Source organism: Heterodontus francisci, chromosome 18 (assembly GCF_036365525.1).
Source record: "Heterodontus francisci isolate sHetFra1 chromosome 18, sHetFra1.hap1, whole genome shotgun sequence".
In the NCBI taxonomy this organism is placed as follows: Eukaryota; Metazoa; Chordata; class Chondrichthyes; order Heterodontiformes; family Heterodontidae; genus Heterodontus; species Heterodontus francisci.
Genome location: NC_090388.1, coordinates 6,518,041 through 6,543,941, shown reverse-complemented (window position 1 = coordinate 6,543,941; position 25,901 = coordinate 6,518,041). Strand labels below are relative to the sequence as shown.

At 46.7% G+C, this 25,901-nt stretch overlaps 1 protein-coding gene across 8 annotated transcripts in view; it reads right to left on the bottom strand.

The window, feature by feature from the left end:
• Positions 1-4,867: 4,867 nt before the first annotated feature.
• The window catches only part of nr1h4 (nuclear receptor subfamily 1, group H, member 4), a 110,879-nt gene continuing 89,845 nt past the window's right edge, over positions 4,868-25,901 (bottom strand). For 7 of the 8 annotated variants that reach the window (XM_068050175.1, XM_068050177.1, XM_068050173.1 and 4 more), the window contains 2 exons: positions 12,814-12,927; positions 4,868-6,638 (listed from right to left, as the gene is read on the bottom strand). In XM_068050175.1, the coding sequence (XP_067906276.1) occupies positions 6,400-6,638; positions 12,814-12,927 (353 nt within the window). In that variant the 3' untranslated portion in view covers positions 4,868-6,399. The remainder of the gene's footprint in view (positions 6,639-12,813; positions 12,928-25,901) is intronic. The other variant, XM_068050176.1, reaches the window with a different exon arrangement.

Below are 25,901 nucleotides of genomic sequence, written 5' to 3'. Positions count from 1 at the left end.
ATTGAGTTTTTTGAGAAGGTGACCAAATAGGTGGATGAGGGTAAAGCCGTGGATGTGGTGTATATGGATTTCAGTAAGGCATTTGATAAGGTTCCCCACGATAGGCTATTGCAGCAAATACGGAAGTATGGGATTGAAGGTGATTTAGTGCTTTGGATCAGAAATTGGCTAGCTGAAAGAAGACAGAGGGTGGTGGTTGATGGCAAATGTTCATCCTGGAGTTTAGTTACTAGTGGTGTACCACAAGGATCTGTTTTGGGGCCACTGCTGTTTGTCATTTTTATAAATGACCTGGAAGAGGGTGTAGAAGGGTGGGTTAGTAAATTTGCGGATGACACGAAGGTCAGTGGAGTTGTGGATAGTGCCGAAGGATGTTGTAGGGTACAGAGGGACATAGATAGGCTGCAGAGCTGGGCTGAGAGATGGCAAATGGAGTTTAATGCAGAAAAGTGTGAGGTGATTCACTTTGGAAGGAGTAACAGGAATGCAGAGTACTGGGCTAATGGGAAGATTCTTGGTAGTGTAGATGAGCAGAGAGATCTTGGTGTCCAGGTACATAAATCCCTGAAAGTTGCCACCCAGGTTAATAGGGCTGTTAAGAAGGCATATGGTGTATTAGCTTTTATTAGTAGGGGGATCAAGTTTTGGAGCCACGAAGTCATGCCGCACCTGGAGTATTGCGTGCAGTTCTGGTCACCGCATTATAGGAAGGATGTGGAAGCTTTGGAAAGGGTGCAGAGGGGATTTACTAGGATGTTGCCTGGTATGGAGGGAAGGTGTTACGAGGAAAGGCTGAGGGACTTGAGGTTGTTTTCGTTAGAGAGAAGGAGGAAGAGAGGTGACTTAATAGAGACATATAAGATAATCAGAGGGTTAGATAGGATGGATAGTGAGAGTCTTTTTCCTCGGATGGTGATGGCAAACACGAGGGGACATAGCTTTAAGTTGAGAGGTGATAGATATAGGACAGATGTCAGAGGTAGTTTCTTTACTCAGAGAGTAGTAGGGGCGTGGAATGCCCTGCCTGCAACAGTAGTAGACTCACCAACTTTAAGGGCATTTAAGTGGTCATTGGATAGACATATGGATGAAAATGGAATAGTGTAGGTCAGATGGTTTCACAGGTCGGCACAACATCGAGGGCCGAAGGGCCTGTACTGTGCTGTAATGTTCTATGTTCTATGTTCTATGATTGTATTGAATGGTGGAGCAGGCTCGATGGGCTGTATGGTCTACTCCTTCTCCTATTTCTTATGTTCTTATACATGTTAAGGATAAGAAAAAAAGCAAACCAAGTATTGGGGTTCATTTCTAGAGGGATAGAATTTAAAAGAAGGGAGGTTATGTAAACTTGCATTGAACCTTCGTTAGACCACACATGGGGTACCGAGTTCCGTTCTAGTACAAATTTAAAAAGGATATAGTTGCACTGGAGAAGGTGCAAAATGATTTACTGGAATGATACTGAAACTATCAGGATAGATTGAACAGGCTGGGGATTTTCTCTCTAGAAACACAGAGGCTAAGGTGTGACCTGATAGAGGTCTTGAGGATTGTGAAAGGGATTGATAGGGTAGACGTAGAGAAGATGATTCCATTTGTGGGTGACACCAGAACTATAGTCACTAATAAATCCAATAGGGTATTCTTTACCCAGAGAATGATGTGAATGAGGAACTCACTACCACAGAGAGTGGTGAAGGTGAATGGTATAGATACATTTAAGGGGAAGCCAGATAAACATGTGCTGGAGAAATGAATGGAAAGTTATGCAGATAGGGTGAAATGAAGTGGAGTGGGAGGAAGTTTGTGTGGAGCATAAACCCTGGTATGGACTTGTTGGGTTGAATGGCCTGTTTCTGTTCTGTAAATACTCTGTGATTCTATGTTATATGGGCTGTATTCACTACTTGCTTGTTATGGAATCATAGAATCATATAGCACAGAAGGAGGCCTTTCAGCCCATAGTACCTGTGCTGGAGGTATCCAATTAGCCTCATTCCTCCAGCTCTTTCCTGGTAGGCCTGTAACTGTGTCCTATGTGTGTACATATAGTTATGTGATCAGTATTCTCTACTTGCTGGTTATGTAGTTTGTATTTTATTACTCTTGTAACTTACCTGCAACCCTTTGGTGTTTGCTGGGTCTGTTCACCAGTTACTGTTTCTCAATGTTGTGAGTTTTTCTGATGCCAGAGCCTTGCAGAACTAAATCTACCTCAGGGATCCAACACTAACAACCTGGGCCTAGAGTTTATTTTTATTAGTTCATGGGATATGAGCATCACTGGCCAGGCCAGCATTTATTGCCCATCCCTAATTCCCCTTGAGAAGGTGGTGGTGAGCTGCCTTCTTGAACCGCTGCAGTCCATGTGGGGTAGGTAGACCCACAGTGCTGTTAGGAAGTTCCAGGATTTTGACCCAGCGACAGTGAAGGAACGGCGATATAGTTCCAAGTCAGGATGGTGTGTGACTTGGAGGGGAACTTGCAGGTGGTGATGTTCCCATGCATTTGCTGCTCTTGTCCTTCGAGTTGGTAGAGGTCGTGGGTTTGGAAGGTGCCACTTCCCAGATGGAAATAATGAGCATGGCAAGTTTCTTCCTGTTATATCCATTTGCAACCCTTCAAGGTGTCTCTTTGAATTAAGTTGGGTTTTCTTAAGCGCATCGGCATCAGTAGGCACTTTTAAAAGTTTTTAAATATTAAATATTTTTCTCAGAAACTGGCTATTGTACCCCAATGAAAGTTATGAATGAGCCTGTCTCTTTTTGAAGTCACGATCAGTGATTTTAAATCAGGTTAGTCACAGGTGGCTGACTGAATATTCTTATTAAAAATGGTTATTTTTGGTGAGAAACTCATTTTTAGCTATGTTAATAAAACTGCTCCAGTTACCGCTCTTAAACACAATGAATAACTTGTAATGCAAAAGAAACAATTGCGTTCTATTACCTTATTTACTAAACCGACTGTTGACCCATCTTTACCTACAAACTAACGCCCCATTTGAAACCTCTCTCTGCTCGCCAATGCCCTTGAACATGTTGTCGCTTCCCAAATCCAAGCCTATCTTTCCCACAATTCCATTTTTGACTCCCTCCAATTAGGTTCCATCTGGGACACGGTACCGAAACAGCCCTTGTTAAAGTCACATGACATTCTTTGTAACTGTGACTGTGATTAACTATCCCTTCTCATCCTTCTTAAACCTTTTGACATCTTCCTCCTCCAAGGCCTCTCTCGTCATCCAGCTGGGTGGAACTGCCCTTTGCTTGGTTCTGTTTTTTATCTATCTAATTGTAATCAGAGAATCACCAAGTAATGGCTTTTCTACCTGTCTCACTCTTTTAGCTCTGGAGTTTCCCAAGGATCTATCTCTGTGCCCTCTCTATTTCTCAGCTACGTGCTACCTCTCAGTGATATCATCTGAAAACACATCAAGTTCCATATGTATGCAGACAACACTCAGCTCTATTTCACCACCCTCAGGAACTCGCTGCCCACAAGGGTAGTGGAAGCAGAGACAAACAATGACTTCAAAAAGGAACCTGGATGGGCACTTGAAGGAAATAGATTTGTAGGGCTATGGGGAACGAGCGGGGGAGTGGGACTGACTGAATAGCTTCGTGGAAGGCCAGCATGGAATCTATGGGCCGAATGTGCCATAAATGACCCTGTGACTCTATAACTATGACTGTCTCGGCCCCTCCACTGTCTCTGCTTTGTCACACTGCTTGTTTGACATCCAATATTGGATGAGCAGAAATTTCCTTCAACTAAATATTGAGTAGACTGGTCCATCACAACTTCCATTCCATGTCCACTATTTCCATCACTGGTAACTGTCCTGAGCCAGACCATTCGCAACCTCGGTGTTGTGTTTGATCCCAAGATGTGTTTCTGACTACATATCTGCATGATCACCAAGTGTGCCTACTTCCACCTCTGTAATTTCGCCCAACTCCACACCTGTTTCAGCTCAGCTGCTGCTGAAACCCTCATCCATGCTTATGTTAACCTCTGGACTCGACTGTTCTACTGCACTTCTGGCTGGCCTCCCATCTTCCACTTTACATAAACTTGTGTTCACCTAAACTCTGTTGCCCATATCTTGACTCACTCCAAATCTCATTCATCCATCGCCCCCTGTGCTCACTGATCTTCAATGGCTGCCCATCCGAAAATGCCTGAACTTTAAAATCCTCATCCTTGTTTTCAAATCCCTCCATTGCTCTGTAATCTCCTCCAGCCCCACAACTCTTCAAGATCCCAGTGCTCCTCTAATTCTGGCCTCTTGTGTATCCCTGACTTTAATCGCTCCACCATTGGTGGCTGTGCCTTCAGCTGCCTTGGCTCTAAGTGCTGGAATTCCCTCCCCAAACCTCATCATCTCCTTTAAGATACTCCTCAAAACCTACCTCTTTGATTAAGCTTTTGATCATCTGTCCTGATTCTCCTTCTGTAGCTCAGTGTCAAAAATGTTAAAGCATTTTTAATAGGTATTGCTCTGGTTAAGCACCTTGGAATGTTTTATTTTATTAAATGCGCTATATAAATGTTGTTTATGTGACCAATCGCATTGGTTCATGGACGAGTTTATGTTTAGGATTATGAATTTAAGCAGTAAGGTGAAACATGGCTTCAGTTTTGAAACCTGGTACAACTCCAGACTGGCAATAGTGCCTAAAGTGAAAACTCTACCCTGTGTTGGCTATCATGAATGTGCTCTGATCACTTCCACAAAATATTTTATCTCTAGCATTTATCATTTATGCCTGACTTCACTCCCATTTAACACAGCAAGGTATAAAAAGTATATACACAAATACATCCCATAAATAGACACAAAATAATTTACATCAAGAAATACAATTCACCCTTTATTCACCATTATAATATATATATTTGCACAAATGCATTGCTGATTTCAAAGGATCAGTATGAGTAATAATGCGACCACTCATTAATTTACTAATGCCACACAGTGTGAATATGAATTGGGTTTCTTTAGTAACATGAGCTATGAACATGAACTTTCAGTTTTAAAGGTGATGCTCGTTGTCATCCAACAAAGGTTTTAAAACTGTCAGAAATCTTTACACAATACAGTTTCATCCTTTACACAAGTGCCTCACTGCTCCAAGTCACAGTCTAATCCGTGATCAGCTGACGTACTGAGAAAAGAATCTTCATGAGGGGAGATTTCTGATGTTTCCTATTCACAGTAAAATTGTGTGGAACACTTTTCAATTTGTCTTTAATACCAAACCACAGAACTCTTCCAGCCACAGTTTAGTTGCAGCAAACAGCTAAAATTGCTTCAAAAAACAAGGGAGCAACTTACATTTCTATAGCTCCTTTCACAATCTCAGGATGTCCCAAGTACTTTACACTCAATGAAGCACTTTTTGAAGTGTAGTCACTGTCCTATTGTAGGAAACATTAAAGAGACCATTGGAGTGAAAGTTGGTGTGTGTTGCACTCATTTTTGCAAAATAAAATGGGTGCAAAGCAGACCAGTTTAGCAATGGGATGGTCGGCCCCCAGTCCATTGGGCTCACTAAATATTGACCAGGGCATTAGGGTGCAGCTCCACTGCTCTTCTTCAAAATAGTGGCCATTGGATCTTCTACTTCCAACTGAGAGGGCAGACGGGGACTTGGATTAACGTCTTAGATGAGAAGTTAGGGAATTTGTCCAAATGTAATTCTATCTGACCTACAAGAGGTTGAATAGAGTTCTGATCACCCATCCATCATTAGCATTTCTGCACATTCTTTCAAACCATTCTGCAATAGAAACTACCTTTGCATTTTTCTATGAAATTAAATCTACCAATGTCCATTTGGGAAGTTAACAACAGGAATGCTTCCCTTTGGACATGCACTCTGACTAAAGGAATGCAGTGGCAATGCTTGTTGATGTAATGCTGGAACGGTTGTTAGTGACACCATGAAAATCAGTCAATAGGGCTAGAGTTCACAATACAAGGCAGAAGCACTAAGTGACTGCAAATAATCTTACATAATACTTGACTGATGTCTATACATTAAGATCATGAAGGCAATTAAAAAAGTACCAGACTTCTTTTAAGAAGGTATTGGGGGTAATTTATCGTGGCTGTGTTGCCCATGTAGAACCTTGCTATTTGTGGGCATGGGTTAGAGATGTAAAGTTGTAGTGTCACATCCTCTTTACAGCCTGCACTCACACAGAGTCAGTCTTTGCACTGAGCATGGAGCCACAGAAAAGCTCTTAGATCCTTTGGTGTATGTACACCAGTCAGCTCAGAATGTTCCCAAGTTCGGAGCTTCAGTTTCCAGACTATTTTGTGCATGTATTTTTAATTACCAGGTCCGGTAAATGACCCAAGAATTTTTGCAAGGAGGGCTGGAGTATTCATTGCATATCCCAGATCTCGCACAGAAGAGGCGTGAATTTCTGGTCGTTGATTCTCCAGGACATCAGCATGTCTGAGTGGTGATGGTTAAAAGTCCTGAGCTCAGTGAGTCTTCCCAGCAGTCGAGCAAAGTGCTGGGGGTCATCCGGGTGGTTCAGTTTGCAGTATTTCTGCAGGATTTCTAGCAAAGGCTCCTGAAGTCTGTCGATCGCTTCCCGATTCTTCACGAAGGAACGATCTATAGCAAAGAAACAGATCATTAAATGTGGCCATTTGACCTCGCACGGTGTCACACCATCTAACAAGTTGTAAAAGACTCACACCGGACTCACAGTAGGGGATAGTAGCGCAGTGGTAATGTTACTGGACTAGTAATCCCAAGGCCCAGACTAATGCTCCAGAGACATGAGTTCAAATCCCACCACAGCAGCACGGGAAGTTTACATTCATTTAATTAATAAAACTGGAATTAAAATGCTAGTGTCTTTAATAGTGAAACTACTGGAGGGTCATAAAAACCCAGCTGGTTCACGAACATCCTTCAGGACAGGAAATCTGCCATCCTTACCTGGTCTGGCCTACATGTGACTCCAGTCCCACTGCAATAACTGCCCTTTGAAATGGTGTAGCAAGCCACTCAGTTGTATCAAACCACTACAGAAAAAAAGCACTGTGGGTGTACCTACCCCACATGGACTGCAGCGGTTCAAGAAGGCAGCTCATCACCACCTTCTCAAGGGCAATTAGAGATGGGCAACAAATGTTGGACCTAACGACATGTGTCTGGTTGGGTCTCTCTTCTGGGTGCAAAATTCGGGCTCGGGTCGGGTCAGGTCGGGCTGGATGTGGACAGAACTTAGGACAAACAGAAATCAGAGGTGAGGGGGTGGGGGGTGGGGGAAAAGGAGGGGAAAGAAACAGCTACAAGTTCCGACATAAAGCACCCGAATGAAATTAACCCAACCCCTTACACTCTGAAATCTATCAAGTCTGGGAGAAACTGACAAGCCCGGGGAAGATACCAGTAACTGCAGTAAATACAGAAACATCAACTGAGCTCCTACTTTAATCTATACTTGGCCCAAGGATTTAAAATTATCTGGAAATAGGGAGATTAAACTTCCCAACCGGAGTTCTCTGCTGAGTTTTTTTTTGTTAATGACATCGGAACTTGATACGGTTCAGAAGCTGGTTTGTTACATTGCATGATTTCCTGAAGTGGATACTTTTGTTACCGCGGGTGCTCAGGGTCCGGGTGCCTTCGACTGTTTGAAATCAGTGTTTGTTTTTTAAACTTTATGCTGTTAATTGAACATGGGCACATCAACAACTGGCACCTGTACTCGATCACTGATCTAAAGCCTGGCTTCCCGACCAAACCCGAGTACGTGTCGGGTTCGGGTTCGGGTCGGGTCGGGTCGGGTCGAGCATTTAAAAAAATTAAAGGATTTGGGTTCGGCTTGGGTTCAGGTTGGCTGTTGTTGAGTCGGGGTTTAATTTGATACCCGAGCCAGACTTTAGCCCCAATATTGGACCCGGGGCCCATTTCCATGGAGCGGGCAACCTGCCCAGCAAGTCATCACCGAGGATCGGACGCCTGTGACGCCAACAGAACTGCCGCACAGGTAAGTAATGAAGATGAGCAGCCAGAGGGGAGAGGGGAGGGGCTATTTGCAGGCTGGGAGTGGAGGTGGTGGGAATTCATTAGCTGGTGGGGAACCATCCAGTTGAGGGACAGTGGTGAGGTGGTTCCACATTGAAGTACAATCCTAAAAGATTCACAAGACCCAAATTGAAATAAATCCGTTCCACCGCTGAATATTCCTAACGTGTGCTCCCGACAGCACAGCAACCAAGATGGAAGGCGGCACACATCCAGACGGAAATCCGCCATATTGGAAACAGGTGCAATTTTTGCGCCTGGAAAATTGTGGCTGCTCGGAACGATTTCTGGAGCTTGTTTCTCAAATAGGAATTTGCCATAAAGGATCAAATTATTAATTCCATTAATCTAACTTTTCAAATAAAGCAAATGAAAAGAAAAAAAATCAGTTGGACACAAGCCTTAAAATGCAAGTCCCATCAGTAACTTCTCTCCGATTCACTGTAATATCACAGAAATATTATTCCCAATAAACCGCTGACAACCTAACTTCCCTTCCTGGCTCCCATGTTAACGGATATTGTTGATGGCTCTCTCTCTCCTCAGATCATGTTCCCCTCTCCTTCAAATTCATCATTACCCCTCTCCTCAAAAAAACAACATTTGACCCCACCGTCCTGACAAACGAATATATTGTCACCTCCCAAATCCGTGCCCATCTTTCCCGGAACTCCATGTTTGAATCCCCCCCAATCAGGTTTCCGCCCCTGTCACAGCACCGAAACAGCTCTTATCAAAGTCACAAATGACATCTTATGTGACTGTGACAAAGGTAAACTTTCCCTCTTCATCCTTCTCTTCCTGCCTGCCGCCTTTGACATGGTCGACCACACCATCTTCCTCCAACACCTCTCCACTGTCGTCCGGCTATGTGGGACTGTTCTCATCTGATCCCATTATTATCTATCTAATCGCAGCCAGGGTATCACTTGCAATGATTTCTCTTCCTGCTCCCGCACCGTTACCTCTGGTGTCCCCCGAGGATCTATCTTTGGCCCCCTCCTATTTCTCATCAACATGCTGCCCCTTGGCAACATCATCCGAAAGCACAGCGTTAGTTTTCACATATATGCTGACGACACCCAGCTTTACCTCACCACCACCTCTCACGACTCCTCTAAATGATCAGACTGCTTATCCAACATCCAGGACTGGATGAGCAGAAATTTCCTATTAAATATTGGGAAGACTGAAGCCATTGATTTTGGTACCTGCACCAAACTCCATTCCCCTACACCTCTCTCCCTGGCAACTGTTTGAGGCTGAACCAGAAAGCTCACAACCTTGGTGTCATATTTGACCTCAAGATGAACTTCCAGCTATATACCTGTGACATCACTAAGACCACCTCTGTCCTGTTTCAGCTCATCTGCTGCTGAAATCCTCTACCACACCTTTGTTACCTCTGGACTTGACTATTCCAACGCACTCCTGGCTGGTCTCCCATATTCGACCCTCCGTAAACTTGAGGTCATCCAAACTCTGCTGCCCATGTCCTAACTCGCATCAAGTCCCATTCCCCTATCACCCCCTGTGCTCGTTGACCTACATTGGCTCCTGGCCGAGCAAAGCCTCAATTTTAAAATTCTCATCCTTGTTTTCAAATCCATCCAGGGTTTCACCCCTCCCTATCTCTGTAATCTCCTCCAGCCCCACAACCCTCCGAGATCTCTGCGCTCCACTAATTCTGGCCTCTTGAGCATCCCTGATGTTAATAGCTCCACCATTGGCGGCCGAGCCTTCAGCTGCCTGGGCCCCAAACTCTGGAATTCCCTCCCTAAACCTCTCCGCCTCGCTTTCCTCCTTTAAGACGCTCCTTAAAACCTACCTCTTTGACCAAGCTTTTGGACGCCTGCCCTAATAGCTCCTTATGAGGCTCTTTGTCAAATTTTGTTTCATAACGTTCCTGTGAAGCACCTTGGGATGTTTAATTAGGTTAAAGCTGCTTTTGAATATATGTTGTTGTTAATATTTAAGTGTGAGCTCAACAAATTGGTTTTCACTGGTCAAATTGTGGAACTGATCACCCGTGGAAAAACATCCCTTGTTTGTGTCTTTCTATCCAGTGATCAGAGGCTCATTCTTTCAAAAGCAGTGCTCCAATAAAACAAGTTAGTGAAATTTGGAGGCGTGGGCGGTTTGAATGTTCTGAATCCCACCCCCCTCTCTGCTCTCCTCCTTGACCTTGCAGCCTTCTCCACTTTGTCTCTGCAAAACACTGTAGGATGTCGGACGTTAGATAGATTTTTGGGCACTAAGGGAATTAAAGGGAAGGAAAGTGGAGTTGATGCAGAAGATCAACCATAGTCATAGTGTCAAAGAGTCATTTACAGCACAGAAGGAGGCCATTCAGCCCATCAAATCCATGCCGGCTCTCCATGGAGCCATGATCTTATTGAATGGTGGAGCAGGCTCCAGTGGCCGAATGGCCTACTCCTGTTCCTATTTCTTAAGTTTTTATGCAAAGGGCATTAGCTGTCAAACACATTGTCCACGCAAGGCAGGGATAAGCAATGCTGAGTGAATATTTAAGCTGAATATTTTGCCAGTGCATTTTTAACCCATTGTCAGATACAGCAATGAATGGGGCTGTGTTTTAAGCGTGTGTTTCTGCCCCATTTTCAAATCACTTTGTTTCTCAGGGAAACTGAGAATGTCCCAAATGTCGAACCTAATGTAATCCCTGGTCCTCCGGGACAAGGCGCATTATTGATGAACACAGAGGCTCTTCTGTGTGCTGCTGGCAGTCAGGATTAGAATCTTGTGTGACGGGAGTTTTTGCTATACAATTCTACCAGCTGGATACATGACATTTATGGATCTTGACCTGACCTGCTCCCACTTTGTTCTGGATTTTAATTTCTGTGCTGCAGAAATGCAGAATAATTTAGTGCCATTTCTAAAGGATCAATGGCAGAGAATTTGGGGATTGTGTCACTTCTGTACATTGTGGGGGGAGGGGGGGTTGCGGTGGGAGAACAGATGTCGGATATTGGTGTCCCAATCTCCCCTGGAATTGTCAGTTTGGCAGCTGGTGACCTGCACGTGTCACACATGCTCTGCTCCATGTGTCCTTCACACTCTCTGCTCCTCGTCACTCGTGCACCCTCCGCTGCACATGTCTCACGCACCGCGGGATCGCTGTCACTCCAGGCTCAGGGAGCAGCCACCTGCACACTCCTCCCTCGCCTGTCCATCTCCTGCCTCGCCAGTGCATCTCCTGCCTCGCCTGTCCATCTCCTGCCTCGCCTGTCCATCTCCTGCCTCGCCTGTCCATCTCCTGCCTCGCCTGTCCATCTCCTGCCTCGCCTGTCCATCTCCTGCCTCGCCTGTCCATCTCCTGCCTCGCCTGCCCATCTCCTGCCTCGCCTGCCCATCTCCTGCCTCGCCTGCCCATCTCCTGCCTCGCCTGCCCATCTCCTGCCTCGCCTGCCCATCTCCTGCCTCGCCTGTCCATCTCCTGCCTCGCCTGTCCATCTCCTGCCTCGTTGTGCATCTCCTGCCTCGCCTGTGCATCTCCTGCCTCGTTGTGCATCTCCTGCCTCGTTGTGCATCTCCTGCCTCGTTGTGCATCTCCTGCCTCGCCTGTCCATCTCCTGCCTCGCCTGTCCAGCCTGTCCATCTCCTGCCTTGCCAGTGCATCTCCTGCCTCGTTGTGCATCTCCTGCCTCGCCTGTCCATCTCCTGCCTCGCCTGTCCAGCCTGTCCATCTCCTGCCTTGCCAGTGCATCTCCTGCCTCGTTGTGCATCTCCTGCCTCGCCTGTCCATCTCCTGCCTCGCCTGTCCATCTCCTGCCTCGCCTGCCCATCTCCTGCCTCGCCTGCCCATCTCCTGCCTCGCCTGCCCATCTCCTGCCTCGTCTGCCCATCTCCTGCCTCGTCTGCCCATCTCCTGCCTCGCCTGCCCATCTCCTGCCGCGCCTGCCCATCTCCTGAGCATCTCCTGCCTCGCCTGAGCATCTCCTGCCTCACCTGTCCATCTCCTGCCTCACCTGTCCATCTCCTGCCTCACCTGTCCAGCCTGTCCATCTCCTGCCTCGCCTGCCCATCTCCTGCCTCGCCTGCCCATCTCCTGCCTCGTCTGCCCATCTCCTGCCTCGTCTGCCCATCTCCTGCCTCGCCTGCCCATCTCCTGCCGCGCCTGCCCATCTCCTGTCCATCTCCTGCCTCGCCAGTGCATCTCCTGCCTTGTTGTGCATCTCCTGCCTCGCCTGTACATCTCCTGCCTCGCCTGTACATCTCCTGCCTCCCCTGTACATCTCCTGCCTCCCCTGTACATCTCCTGCCTCCCCTGTACATCACCTGCCTCGCCTGCCCATCTCCTGCCATGCCTGTCCATCTCCTGCCTCGCCTGAGCATCTCCTGCCTCACCTGTCCATCTCCTGCCTCACCTGTCCATCTCCTGCCTCACCTGTCCATCTCCTGCCTCACCTGTCCATCTCCTGCCTCACCTGTCCAGCCTGTCCATCTCCTGCCTCGCCAGTGCATCTCCTGCCTTGTTGTGCAACTCCTGCCTCCCCTGTACATCTCCTGCCTCCCCTGTACATCTCCACCCCGTCCCCCTGCATTGGAGGCAGGACAAATTTTTCAGGCCGCAGTTGGTGAGCAGCATCAACTGCACGACCTACTGACTCAGAGGTGAGAGCGCGATGCACCGAGTCACAGCTGACATGGGAACATAACGTGTTGATAGACAGATTACAACATGCTTGAAACACTAATAACGAAGGTCACCGAGACCAACACCTACCTGGTGAAAGAATTATGATGGCCATTAAAAGACTATACTCCTCTTGTGCCATCTTCAACTCTCCGATACTTCGATAGAAGTTAAACATTGGTGTGATATACTCCTCAGCTATGCCTATTAAATATAAAAATGATGTTTGATTTTAATCCATCATAATCGCTTCATTCAATAAATTATCTAACTTTAATGGTAAAATACAGACGTGATATACAAGACTGAAGCAAAATCATTTGCTAGAAATGTACAAGCACCAAGTCCCGTTCATCCATCACCTTTAGTTCCCTGACTTACACTGGCTCCTGATCAAGAAATGTCTTGATTATAAAATTCTCATCCGTGTTTTCACATCCCTCCATGGCTTTGTCCCTCCCTATTTCTGTAATCTCCTCCAGTCCCACAATCCTCCGAGATCTCTGCGCTCCTCCAAGTCTGGTCTCGAGCGTTCCCGATTTTAATCGCTCCACCATTGGCGGCCGTGCCTTCAGCTGCCTGGGCCCCAAGCTCTGGAATTCCCTCCCTTACCCTCTCCACCTCTCGGACCTATTGTCACCTGACCTAATGTCTCCGTGTCAGATTGTAATGCTCCTGTGAAGCACCTTGGGATGTTTGATGTGAAAGGCGCTATATAAATGCAAGTTGCTATTGAAGACTGACAAGAGGCAGGTCTAAAGATGTACAAAGTGCAACTGCCAAAGTCCATTCCCCAGAATCATAGAATGTTCCAGAACGTTAAGTAGCCAGTCAGCAACCTGTGCCACTATATCTAATCGCGCTCTCCTTGATCCTCCTACGCTCTTGTACTCCACCTTTTCGAGTTCATTCTGTTTGCTGCAATCTAATTTTCTTTCAGAAGGCTGTGGACTTGGCTACAATGTTGGTTTGTGCCAGAGAATTCCACATTCTAATCATTCTTTCCATTCTGTCCAATTCTGTCCAACCTCATTTTGGGATCCTGTTACTTGAGCAATTAGAGACATGGGCCAGAATTTAACGTTGGGCGGGAGGACCCGCCCACTAGGCATAAAGTTAGTGTCCAGCTGGGATTTTTCACTCCCCAGGCCCTTAATTGGTCTTGGGCAGGACTTTTACCTCCTTGCGACAGGAAGACCCGCCTAATGGAGCTGCCGGCCAATCAATGGGCTGGCAGCTCTTAGTCCCAGCTGCGCCACTGGGAGCGGTGGCCACTGCCGGGACTGCACCCAGCCATCGGAAGCAACAGGAAGGACGACCCCGGAAAGAAGGCAAGTTTTTGGGGTCTCGCTGGGGACAATCGGCTGGGCGGTTGGTGGGGAGGGGGGTCGTGTTGTGCGTTGGGGGCGGTTGGGCCTTTGTGGGTGGCCCTCCGTGGGGCATGGGGTGCCCAATCAGGAGGGCCCTCCCTCAGCCCGCAAGCAGGTCGCTAGGTTTTACCTGACTGTGTTCTTGGGACCTTTGCTGCTCGGCCACTGCGGGTAAAATACCAGTGCCAGTTAATTGGCCACTTATGGGCCTTGATTGGCTTAGGGCGGGTGGGCCATTTCTTGCCTCCATTGCTGTGCATAAAGTTACGCGTGATGGTGGTCTCGGCCATCGGCGAAAGCACCAGCGAGAGCCCCGCGTTGCCTCCTTTGGGGAAGGTCTGCCGTATTACATGCCAATTAGGCACTTAAGTGGACAGCGGCAGTCCATCCCTGGGAACAAGGACCCCAGTGACAGAGGTCCCACCTACTGTGAGCTGTCAGCCAATCAGAGGCCAGCAGCTCTTTTACTGCAGAGGCGATGGCCGCTGCAGGTGCTGGACCCAGGCCACAGGTAAGGCAGGGCAGGAGGGGTTTTGCGGGGTGGGGGTTGCAGGAGAGGGGGTGTAGGGGGAGTCCGCAGCAAGGGCAGGGGGTGGGTCTCAGTGGGCCCCCCCGCCCTTCCCGATGCCGGGTCTCTTGTTCAGGCACTGAGTGTCTTTTTACGAGGGACCCACACTGGACCTGGCAAGCAACCCACACGAGCTTGCTTGGTGTGCTTCCCATGTGGCGACACGCCCGCCCGCTGCTGGGCTAATACCAGCGGTGCTGGGATGAGGCCTTTACTTGGGCATTATTTGCCCAATTAAGGGCCTCAATTGGCAGTGGCACGGGAAGGCCTGTCAACGCACTTAATTTGGGTGGAGATGGGAAGGTGGCAGGGACACCCCCCCCCATCCTGTCTGATTAAATGTTCTCCCAGCTTCCAAACCCACCACAGGGGAGAGCATGAAATTCCTCCCAATGTTCGAGATTGATTGCTGTGATTGGTTGACACCTCCATTAATCATTGTATCTTGTGACTAAGAGATAGATCCTGGTCTTTTTTCCTCCAATAATTCTTAAGTTTCTCATTTTTCCTCATTCTAATTTATCTCCTCTGAAACAATCTTTCACAATCAATTTGCTGTTCCCCCCTTTAATAACCTGTCGATCTCCCACACCAGATACATAAATAAAGTTAAAGTTCACATTGACGGCTGGTGTGAATATGACTATCGAGAGCACATGATCAACAACTGTGTCTATTACTCATTTCCTCACCCACTGATCAGAAATATAATTAACCACATCTGGACTCTCAATCAGCCAGACATGGCTGAGGTATTGGGCAGCACTGGAGGAGCAGAACAGGAAAGGGTTTGGCAGTGAACAGTGTCACTCGGCCACAGTGCAACACATCAGTGAAATCCTGCAGCACCAGGCAGAGGACATCTGTTTCAGAGCGGGGAGAGAGGAGGGAGGGAGGGGGGGGGGGGAAAGAGAGGAGGGAGGGGGGGAAAGAGAGGGCAGGGAGGGGGGAAGAGAGGGCAGGGAGGGGGAGGGGAAGAGAGGGGGTGGGAGAGAGGGGCAGAGGGGGTGAAGAGAGGGAAGAGGGGGGAAGGGCAGGGTACAAATTGCAGACATTTAAGAGTATGGAAAAAAAAGTTGTTACAACAAATATTGAAAACTGGGGGGATCGGCTGCCTAAGCAGCAGACCAGAACTAGAGGTCTTAAATATAAAATAGTCACTAATAAATCCATTCGGGAATTCAGGAAAAACCTCTTTACCCAGAGAGTGGTGAGAATGTGGAACTCACTACCACAGGGAGTGATTGAGGTGACTAGTTTAGATATATAAAAGGAGAAGCTGGATAAACACATAAGGGAGAAAGGAATAGAAGGATATGGAGATAGGGTGAGATGAAGAGGGGGTGGGAGGGAACTCGTGTGCAGCAGAAACACCGGTACAGGCCTGTTGGGCCAAAGGTCCATGAGTATAAGATGTAATTTCCCACCAGCTGGCCCTGCTCGCAGCTCATTACTATCACCACTAGATGGAGGTGTCTCCTGTCATTTCACCATTCCACAACAGAAACCCAGATTATATAGCAGCTTCTTAAAAATTACTTCTTTAAAATTAAATCCCGTTCTTGCAGAAGCAAAATTGTTAAAAACCCTTTTATCGACTGTGGAGTTAGAAGGATAGGTGGTGAGGAGTGGCAGAGAGAGGAATAAACCACAAGCACACAGTCATCACAAGAAATACTGGTTAATTAATTGTTGTGTTTGCTGATTGAGAAAGTTAACTGTAAATACAGGTGATGTTTCTCACTGAAAACCCCATTCAGATAAGGTAGGCAAACTAATGTTCCCATTAGTTGATGATACAAGGACTAGGGGACACAGATTTAAGGTTTGGGCAAGATATACGGGGGGGAATGTGAGGAAGAACTATTTTACGCAGTGAGTGGGAATGACCTGGAACTTTACTGCCCACGAGGGTAGTGGAAGCAGAAAAGATGAATGATTTCAAAAAGAAATTGGATGGGCACTTGAGGGAAATAAACTTACAGAGTTACAGGGATAAGGCAGGGGAATGGGACAGGATTGCTCGACATGGAGCTGGTACATACTCGATGGGCCAAATGGCCACCTTCTGCATCGCAATGACCCTATGACTGTCATTTCATCAGACAATTCTAAATGATTGAACAGTTTTTGATGAGGTTGGTGCCACTTTAAAGAAAATAAATGACCAGGTTTTCCCACTACCTTTCATATCACTGTATTTGCACAACCTAACGATAAAAAGATAAAGACATAAAGATAAAGTAAAAATAAATTTTTTTTTAACTCTGAAGGAATGAGACTTGGTGTATTTGTCCATAGATCACTGAAGGCAGCAGCACAGGTAGATAAGGTGGTTAGGAAGGCATATGGGATACTTGCCTTTATTAGCTGAGGTATAGAATATAAGAGCAGGGAGGTTATGATGGAGCTGTATAAAATGCTAGTTAGGCCACAGCTGGAGTACTGTGTACAGTTCTGGTCACCACACTATAGGAAGGATGTGATTGCACTGGAGAGGGTGCAGAGGAGATTCACCAGGATGTTGCCTGGGCTGGAGTATTTCAGCTTTGAAGAGAGACTGGATAGACTAGGGTTGTTTTCCTTAGAGCAGAGAGGGCTGATGGGGGATATGATTGAGGTATACAAAATTATGAGGGGCATTGATAGTTTAGATACAAAGAAACTTTTTCCCTCAGCGGAGGGGTCAATAACCAGAGGGGCATAGATTTAAGTTAAGGGGCAGGAGGTTTAGAGGGGATTTGAGGAAATTTTTTTTCACCCAGAGGGTGGTTGGAATCTGGAACGCACTGCCTGAAGAGGTGGTAGAGCCAGGAACCCTCACAACATTTAAGAAGTATTTAAATGAGCACTTGAAACGCCATAGCATACAAGGCTACGGGTCAAGTGCTGGAAAATGGGCTTAGAATAGATAGGTGCTTGATGGCTGGCACAGACGTGATGGGCTGAAGGGCCTGTTTCTGTGCTGTAAAGCTCTATGACTCTATTACCTCAGAACTCCCTTGCTCTTTGAAATAATGGCCATGGATCTTACACATTTCTGACAGTGCAGCACTCCCTCAATACTACACTGGCAGTGCCAGCCTGGATTCTGTTCTCAAGTCACTGGAGTGGAACTCAAACCCACTAACTTCTAAAGAGTGCAACCCACGGAGCCACAGATGACACTTGCTGACAACAGAGCTGGTTGTAGCTTCACACCAAAACTAACACGGTCAGATTAACAATCTTAGAGTCATTTCCTGCACAGAAGGTGGCCATTCGACCCATCGAGTCCATGCCAGCTCTCCACAGAGCTATGCAGTCAGTCCCACTCCCCGGCTCGATCCCCGTAGCCTCTGCAAGTCTATTTCTCTCAGGTGGTCATCCAACTTCCTCTTGAAGTCACTGGTTGTCTCCATTTCCATCACCCTTATGGGCAGCGAGTTCCAAGTCATTACCGCCTGCTGTGTAAAAAAAAGTGCTTCCTCATATTCCCCCATGCATCTTTTGCCCATCTGACTCCCGACTGCCCTGGGAAGTCGGAAATAAGCCCCAGTGGACAGGGGCCGTTTCAAACAGCATTGGAGATTGTTCATTCAGTGGCCTCTGCCACTTCCCTCCCATGAGGCCAAGCCCCCCACAAGGCTCCCCCCTGCCCTCGTCCTGAACTCAGATCTTTCTCTAGTTTCTCGATCTGCCCTCATGCTCTTTCGGAGTTCATCTTGTCTATGAGACCCACCTCCTTGACCACCCTTGATCCTATTTCCACTAAACTGACCACAACAACAAGAACTTGTATTCATATAGCACCTTAATGTAGTAAACCGTCCCAAAGATACTTCACAGGAGCATTGGGAAGGAAAATGTGACACTGCACTTCATTAGGAGATATTAAGGAAGATGACCAAAAGCTTGGTCAAAGAGGTAGGTTTTAAGCAGTGTCTTGAAGGAGGAGAAGAAGGCAGAGAAGTTTAGTGAGGTAGAGAGACAGAGAGGTTTAGGAGGGAATTCCAGAGCTCAGGGCCTCAGCAGCTGAAGACACGGCCACCAATGGTGGAGCGATGAAAATCAGGGAATGCTCAGGAGCCCAGAATTGGAGGAATGCAGCGATCTCTCAACTCCCCTTCCCGGCCCCCATGTGAGCAGATATTGTAAACAGTTCCCCCTCCTCAGGTACTGCCCCCTGCCCCTTCAAATCTGTTATCATCACCCCCTCCCCAAAAAGACCCTCTGAAACTTCATTTGGTCTTTGTTCCAAGTTGGTGTAAGGGAGACCCAATTTTGGGTTTTCTGAAACTCAGGCCGAGATGTGTGTGGGTCAGAATGGGATTGAAAAGCAAGGACTGCTCTGGTCACTGACACACATCACCTGACCAAGACTGAATTTCAACACGACTGACAGCTTCTGCTCACTCTGCAATTTAAACACAACCACTTCTTGCTGTTTTCTCTCAAAATGAGAAGGCTGAAGGGTGATCTGTTAGAGGTATTTATCATAATGGAAGGGTTCGATAGGCTGAATGTACAGAAGATGTTTCAACTTGCGGGCAAGACCAGATTTAGAGGCCAGAAATATAAGACAGTCACTAATAAATCCAATAGGGAATTCAGGAGAAACTTCTTTCCCCAGAGAGTGATGAGAATGTGGAACTCGCTTCCACAGGGAGTAGTTAAGGTGAATAGTACAGATATATGAAATGGGAAGCTAAATAAACACGTGAGGGATAAAGGAATAGAAGGATATATTGATAGAATGAGATGAAGAGGGGTGGGAGGAGGCTTGTGTGGAGTTTGACGATGGACTACTTAGACCAAATGGCCTGTTTCTGTGCTCTAGATTTGATGACGTTCCCAAATTGGATTTGTCTTGCTTTTTGTGGACAGGACATACCTGGGCTATTTTCCTCATTTTGAGGTATGCCTGGTGCTGCTCCTGGCATGTCCTCCTGCATTCTTCATTGAACCAGGGTTGGTCTCCTGGCTTGATGGTAATGGTAGAGTGGGGGATATGCCGGGCCATGAGGTTGAGTACAATTCTGCTGCTGCTGATGGCCCACAGCGCCTCATGGATGCCCAGTTTTGAGTTGCTAGATGTGTTTGAAATCTATCTCATTTAGCACGGTAGTAGTGCCACACAAAACGATGGAGGGTATCCTCAAAATGTGAAGATGGGACTTTGTCTCCACAAGGTCTGAGCGGTAGTTACTGCTAGCAATACTATCATAGACGGATGCATCTGTGACAGATTGGTGAGGACGAGGTCAAGTAGGCTTATCCCTCTTGTTGGTTCCCTCACCACCTGCCGCAGACCCAGTCTAGCAGCTATGTCCTTTAGGACTCGGCCAGCTCGGTCAGTAGTGGTGCTACTGAGCCACTCATGGTGATGGACATTGAAGTTCCCCACCCAGAGTACATTCTGTGCCTTTGCTTCCATCAGTGCTTCTTCCAATTGGTGTTCAACATGGAGAAGCACAGATTCATCAGCTGAGGCGGGGAGGGGCAGTAGGTGGTAATCAGCAGGAGGTTTCCTTGCCCGTTTTTGACCTGATTGCATGAGACTTCATAATCCCCTCTCTAACCATTTTCAGCAAAAGACGAGAATTGAAGTGCAGGAAATGTTTGATTACGTAATGTGAGAATGATGTGGCCATAAATTATACACACTAATTTGTTTTATACAAAACTGCATATGATATCACAGACTGTTTCTTTAAAAAAAATCCATCTACATTATCTGATTGAATGGCGGAACAGGTTCGAGGGGCTGAATGGCCTCCTCCTGATCATATGACTGACTATAGAGTGGACTGTAAGCTGGAATCAGGAGAAGTTCCTTCCAGCATTCACCAGTTCCCTTTCACTGATTCATAGAAACATAGAATGATTTACGGCACAGAAGGAGGCCATTTGGCCCATCCTGTCCATACTAGCTGAGAAAGAACTAGCCAGTCTAATCCCACCTTCCAGCTCCTTGTCCATAGCCCTGTAGGTTACGGCACTTCAAATGCATTTCCAAGTATTTTTTTAAAAGCAATGAGGGTTTTCTGCCTCTACCACCCTTTCAGGCTGTGAGTTCCAGACCCTCACCACCCTCTGGATGAAAAAAAAAGTTCCTCAACTCCCCTCTAATCTTTCTACCAATTCCTTTCAATCTCTGCACCCTTACTTACTGACCTCTTTGCTGAGGGAAATTGGTCCTTGCTGTCCACTCTATCATGGCCCCTCATAGGTTTATACACTTCAATTAAATCTCCCCTCAGTCTCCTCCATCCTAATGAAAACAACCTCACCCTATCCAATCATTCCTCATAACTAAAATTCTCCATTCCGGGCCTCATCCTGCTAAATCTCATCTAACCCCTCTCTAGTGCAATTACATCCTTCATTGCAATGAGTTAATCAGGATACTATTTGAATGACAGGATTGCACAATGCATGTTATACCACTGAATTAGACGCATGTAAATGAAGGATGAATTTGGAAGTTTATTTTACAGCTGATTCCAAGTGAGGAGCTGAGATAAACAGAAACCATTCTCAATAATGAAAGTTTCATGTTCTGAAAACCTTTCAAGCGCTCCATGTCTCCATTATGCAGGCGTAAAGATCAAAATATTCTGCATCGCAAAAAAAAAAGACGTCCATTTATACATCCTCTGCAAATAGATAGAGTTTTAAAAGAGAGCTGCCCTTTCTTTTGATGAAATCGTACGTCTCCATGTGAATAAAGACCGTCTGTAGAAAGGGCAGCATCAGACACAGGCCATTCATTTCACAGAATATTAAGAATTCATAAGAGATTCTTGTATAATCGAATGAATTATCCATGAGAATGGCCTTAAGTTTAAAGTTGATAGGTGACAATGTGAAGGATTCGTGTAGACAGTTCACACATAAGCAGCTGAGATATCGCACAGAGACCGTGAAGCCTTGACAATGGGGCCAGATGATATCTTCGTCCAAACTAAGTCAGAATTATCTTTCCGTTACACCTGGAGGTGTCATTTCTTCAACAATGCCATTGAAAGCAGCTATTCTCATGGAAGTGTTCCTCCATATTAAAAGAAGGGACAAACATCTGGAAATGACAAGCTGACGAATCAGTATTGTGGTTTGGCATCAAGACCAGCTGATATTGGGAGAAGATTCAAAACCTTGTTTCACCTCGAGATGAATAAAGTGAGTTCCAGGTACTAGAGCACAATTTCCAGGGACAGTACTGAGGGAGCACTGCACTGTTGGAGGGTCAGTACTGAGGGAGCACTGCATTGTTGGAGGGTCAGTACTGAGGGAGTGCTGCACTGTCAGAGGGTCAGTACTGAGGGAGCACTGCATTGTCGGAGGGTCAGTGCTGAGGGAGTGCTGCACTGTCAGAGGGTCAGTACTGAGGGAGCACTGCATTGTTGGAGGGTCAGTACTGAGGGAGCACTGCATTGTCGGAGGGTCAGTGCTGAGGGAGTGCTGCACTGTCAGAGGGTCAGTACTGAGGGAGCACTGCATTGTTGGAGGGTCAGTACTGAGGGAGCACTGCATTGTCGGAGGGTCAGTACTGAGGGAGTGCTGCACTGTCAGAGGGTCAGTACTGAGGGAGCACTGCACTGTCAGAGGGTCAGTACTGAGGGAGCACTGCACTGAGGGACAGTACTGTGGGAGTGCTGCACTGTCGGAGGGTCAGTACTAAGAGAGCACTGCACTGTCAGAGGGTCAGTACTGAGGGAGCGCTGCACTGTCAGAGGGTCAGTGCTGAGGGAGTGCTGCACTGTCAGAGGGTCAGTGCTGAGGGAGCACTGCACTGTCGGAGGGTCAGTACTGAGGGAGCACTGCACTGTAGGAGAGTGGTTACTGAGGGAGCGCTGCAATGTCTGAGGTGCTGTCTTTCTGATGAGACGCATAAGACCCCATGGCACTATTTTGAAGAAGAGCAGAGGAGTTCTCTCAGTGTCCCGGTCAATATTTATCCCTCAACCAATGTCACCTAAACTGATTATGTGGTCATTATCATATTGCTGTTTATGGGAGCTTGCTGTGCACAAATTGGCTGCCCTGTTTCCTACATTACAACAGTGGCTACACTTCAAAAGTACTCAATTGGCTGTAAAGCACTTTGGAACATCCTGAAGTAATGAAAGGCGCTATATAAATGCAAGTTTTTATTTTCGTTCTTCCAGTATCCCCTCTGATCATAAAGATGAGCCCCTGTGGCAGCTTTTGAAGTAGTGACAGTTCAGAAAAGGTTGCTGTGATCCAGTCCTGTACGCAGAAGGTAATGAGTTTAAATCCCACTCGGGTGCACTGGCAGCAGGTCTAGAGATCATTAAACTCCCTCCTCTACATTGGGGACACAGCATGTAGGTTTGGTGACCACTTTGTGGAATCCTTCCGTTCAGTCCGTAAGCGTGACCCTGAGCTTTCAGACGTCTTGTCATTTTAATTCCAGACCACACTCTCAGTCTGTCCTCTCTGCCCTCAGCCTCCAACACTGTTCCTCGAGATTAGGTTAAGTTTCATTAGAACTGCACCTCATCTTTCGATTAGGCTGTTTCCAGACTTCTGGATTCAACATTAAGTTCAACAATTTCAGATCAAACTTCTTCCCGCATTTATTCAGAAGGCAGTTGATGATTCTGCTTTTTGCATTTACACCTCCTCTCGACATATTGTTTGTTTCTTTACTTGTCCCATTACCATCCCCTTTCGCCTTCCACCAGAGAAGATTTACTAAGTTGGCAGCGGGGATGAGGTACTTTAGTTATGTGGCGAGACTGGAGAAGCTGGGATTGTTCTCCCTAGTGCAGAGAAGGTTAAGGGAAGATTTACTGAGGGTTTTGATAGAGTAAATAAGGAGAAATTATTTCCAGTGACAGGAGGGTCGGTAACCAAAGGACACAGGTTTAAGATAGATAGGAAAGTAAGCTGTAAAGAGGACATTAGGAGGCTACAAAGGGACATAGGCAGGTTAAATGAGTGGGCAAAGATCTGGCAAATGGAGTAGAATGTGGGAAAGTGGAAATTTGTCCACTTTGGCAGGAAGAATTAAAAAAAGAAGCACATTATCCAAATGGTGAGAGATTGCACAGCTCTGAAATGCAGAGGGATCTGGGTGTCTTAGTGCATGAATCGCAAAAGGTTAGTATGCAGGTTCAGCACGAAATTAGGAAAGCTAATAGAATGTTATCATTTATCGCGAGGGGAATTGAATCTAGGGAGGTTATGCTTCAGTTATACAGAGCACTGGTGAGACCACACCTGGAGTACTGTGTACAGTATTGATCTCCTTATTTAAGGAAGGATGCAAATGCATTGGAAGCAGTTTAGAGAAGGTTTACTGGACTAATACCTGGAATGGGCGGATTGTTTTACGAGGAAAGATTGGACAGGCTAGGCTTGTATCCACTGGAGTTTAGAAGAGTAAGAGGCGATTTGACTGAAACATAAGATCCTGAGGGGTCTTGACAGGGTGGATGTGGAAAGGATGTTTCCCCTTGTGGGAGAATCTAGAATTAGGAACTGCTGTTTAAAAATAAGGGGTTGCCCATGTAAGATAGAGATGAGGAGAATTTTTTCTCTAAGGATCATGAGTCTTTGGAATTCTCTTCCTCAAAAGGCAGTGGAAGCAGAGTTTTGAATATTTTTAAGGCAGGGGTAGATAGATTCTTGATAAGGGGGTGAAAGGTTATTGGGGGGTAGGTGGGAATGTGGAGTTGAGGTTACAATCAGATCAGCCATGATCTTGTTGAATGGTGGAGCAGGCTCGAGGGGCCGAGTGGCCTACTCCTGCTCCTAATTCGTATGTTCATAAGAGGTGGTTTCTTTACTCAGAGAGTAGTAGGGGCGTGGAACGCCCTGCCTGCAACAGTAGTAGACTTGCCAACTTTAAGGGCATTTAAGTGGTCATTGGATAGACATATGGATGAAAATGGAATAGTGTAGGTTAGATGGTTTCACAGGTCGGCGCAACATCGAGGGCCAAAGGGCCTGTACTGCGCTGTAATGTTCTATGTTCTAATTGGCAAAATAACCAGAGGGGAGATGAGGAGAAATTATTGTAACACAGTGAGTTGTTGTGATCTGGAATGCACTCCTGAAAGGGTGGTGGAAACAGATTCACTCATAACTTTCAAAAGGAAATTGGATAAATACCTGAAGAGGAGAAACTTTGGAACGTAACAGGGAAAGAGAAGGAGAAGAGCTGATTAAACAGCTCTTTCAAAGAGGCAGTACAAGCAAGATGGGCCGAATGGCCTCCTTCTGTGCTGCAAGCTTATCTGATTTTTTTTTGAACTGTTCATGGGATGTGGGCGTCGCTGGCCAGGCCAGCATTTATTGCCCATCCCTAATTGCCCTTGAGAAGGTGGTGGTGAGCTGCCTTCTTGAACTGCTGCAGTCCATGTGGGGTAGGTACACCAACAGTGCTGTTAGGAAGCGAGTTCCAGGATTTTGACCCAGTGATGATAAATGAACAGAGATATAGTTCCAAGTCAGGATGGTGTATGACTTGGAGGGGAACTTGCAGGTGGCGGTGTTCCCATGCATCTGCTGTCCTTGTCCTTCTAGTTGGTAGAAATCGCGGGTTTGGAAGATGCTGTCGAAGGAGCCTTGGTGCATCTTGTAGATGGTACACACTCCTGCCACTATGCATCAGTGGTGGAGGGTGTGAATGTTGAAGGTGGTGGATGAGGTGCTGATCAAGTGGCCTGCTTAGTCCTGGATGATGTCGAGCTTCTTGAGTGTTGTTGAGGCTGCACCCATCCTGGCAAATGGAGAGTATTCCATCACACTCCTGACATGTGCCTTGTAGATGGTGGACAGGCACTGGGGAGTCAGGAGGTGAGTTACTCGCTGCAGAATTCCCAGCCTCTGACCTACTCTTGTAGCCACAGCATTTATGTGGCTGGTCCAGTTCAGTTTCTGATCAATGGTGACCCCCAGGATGTTGATAGTGGGGGATTCAGCGATGGTAATGCCAATGAACGTCAAAGGGAGATGGTTAGATTATCTCTTGTTTGAGATGGCATTGCCTGGCACTTGTGTGGCGCGAATGTTACTTACTACTTCTCAGCCCAGGCCTGGATATTGTCCAGGTCTTGCTGCATTTCTACATGGACTGTTTCAGTATCTGAGGAGTCACGAATGGTGCTGAACATTGTGCAATCATCAGCGAACATCCCCACATCTGACCTTATGATTGAAGGAAGGGCATTGATGAAGCAGCTGAAGATGGTTGGGCCTAGAACACTACCCTGAGGAACTCCTGCAGT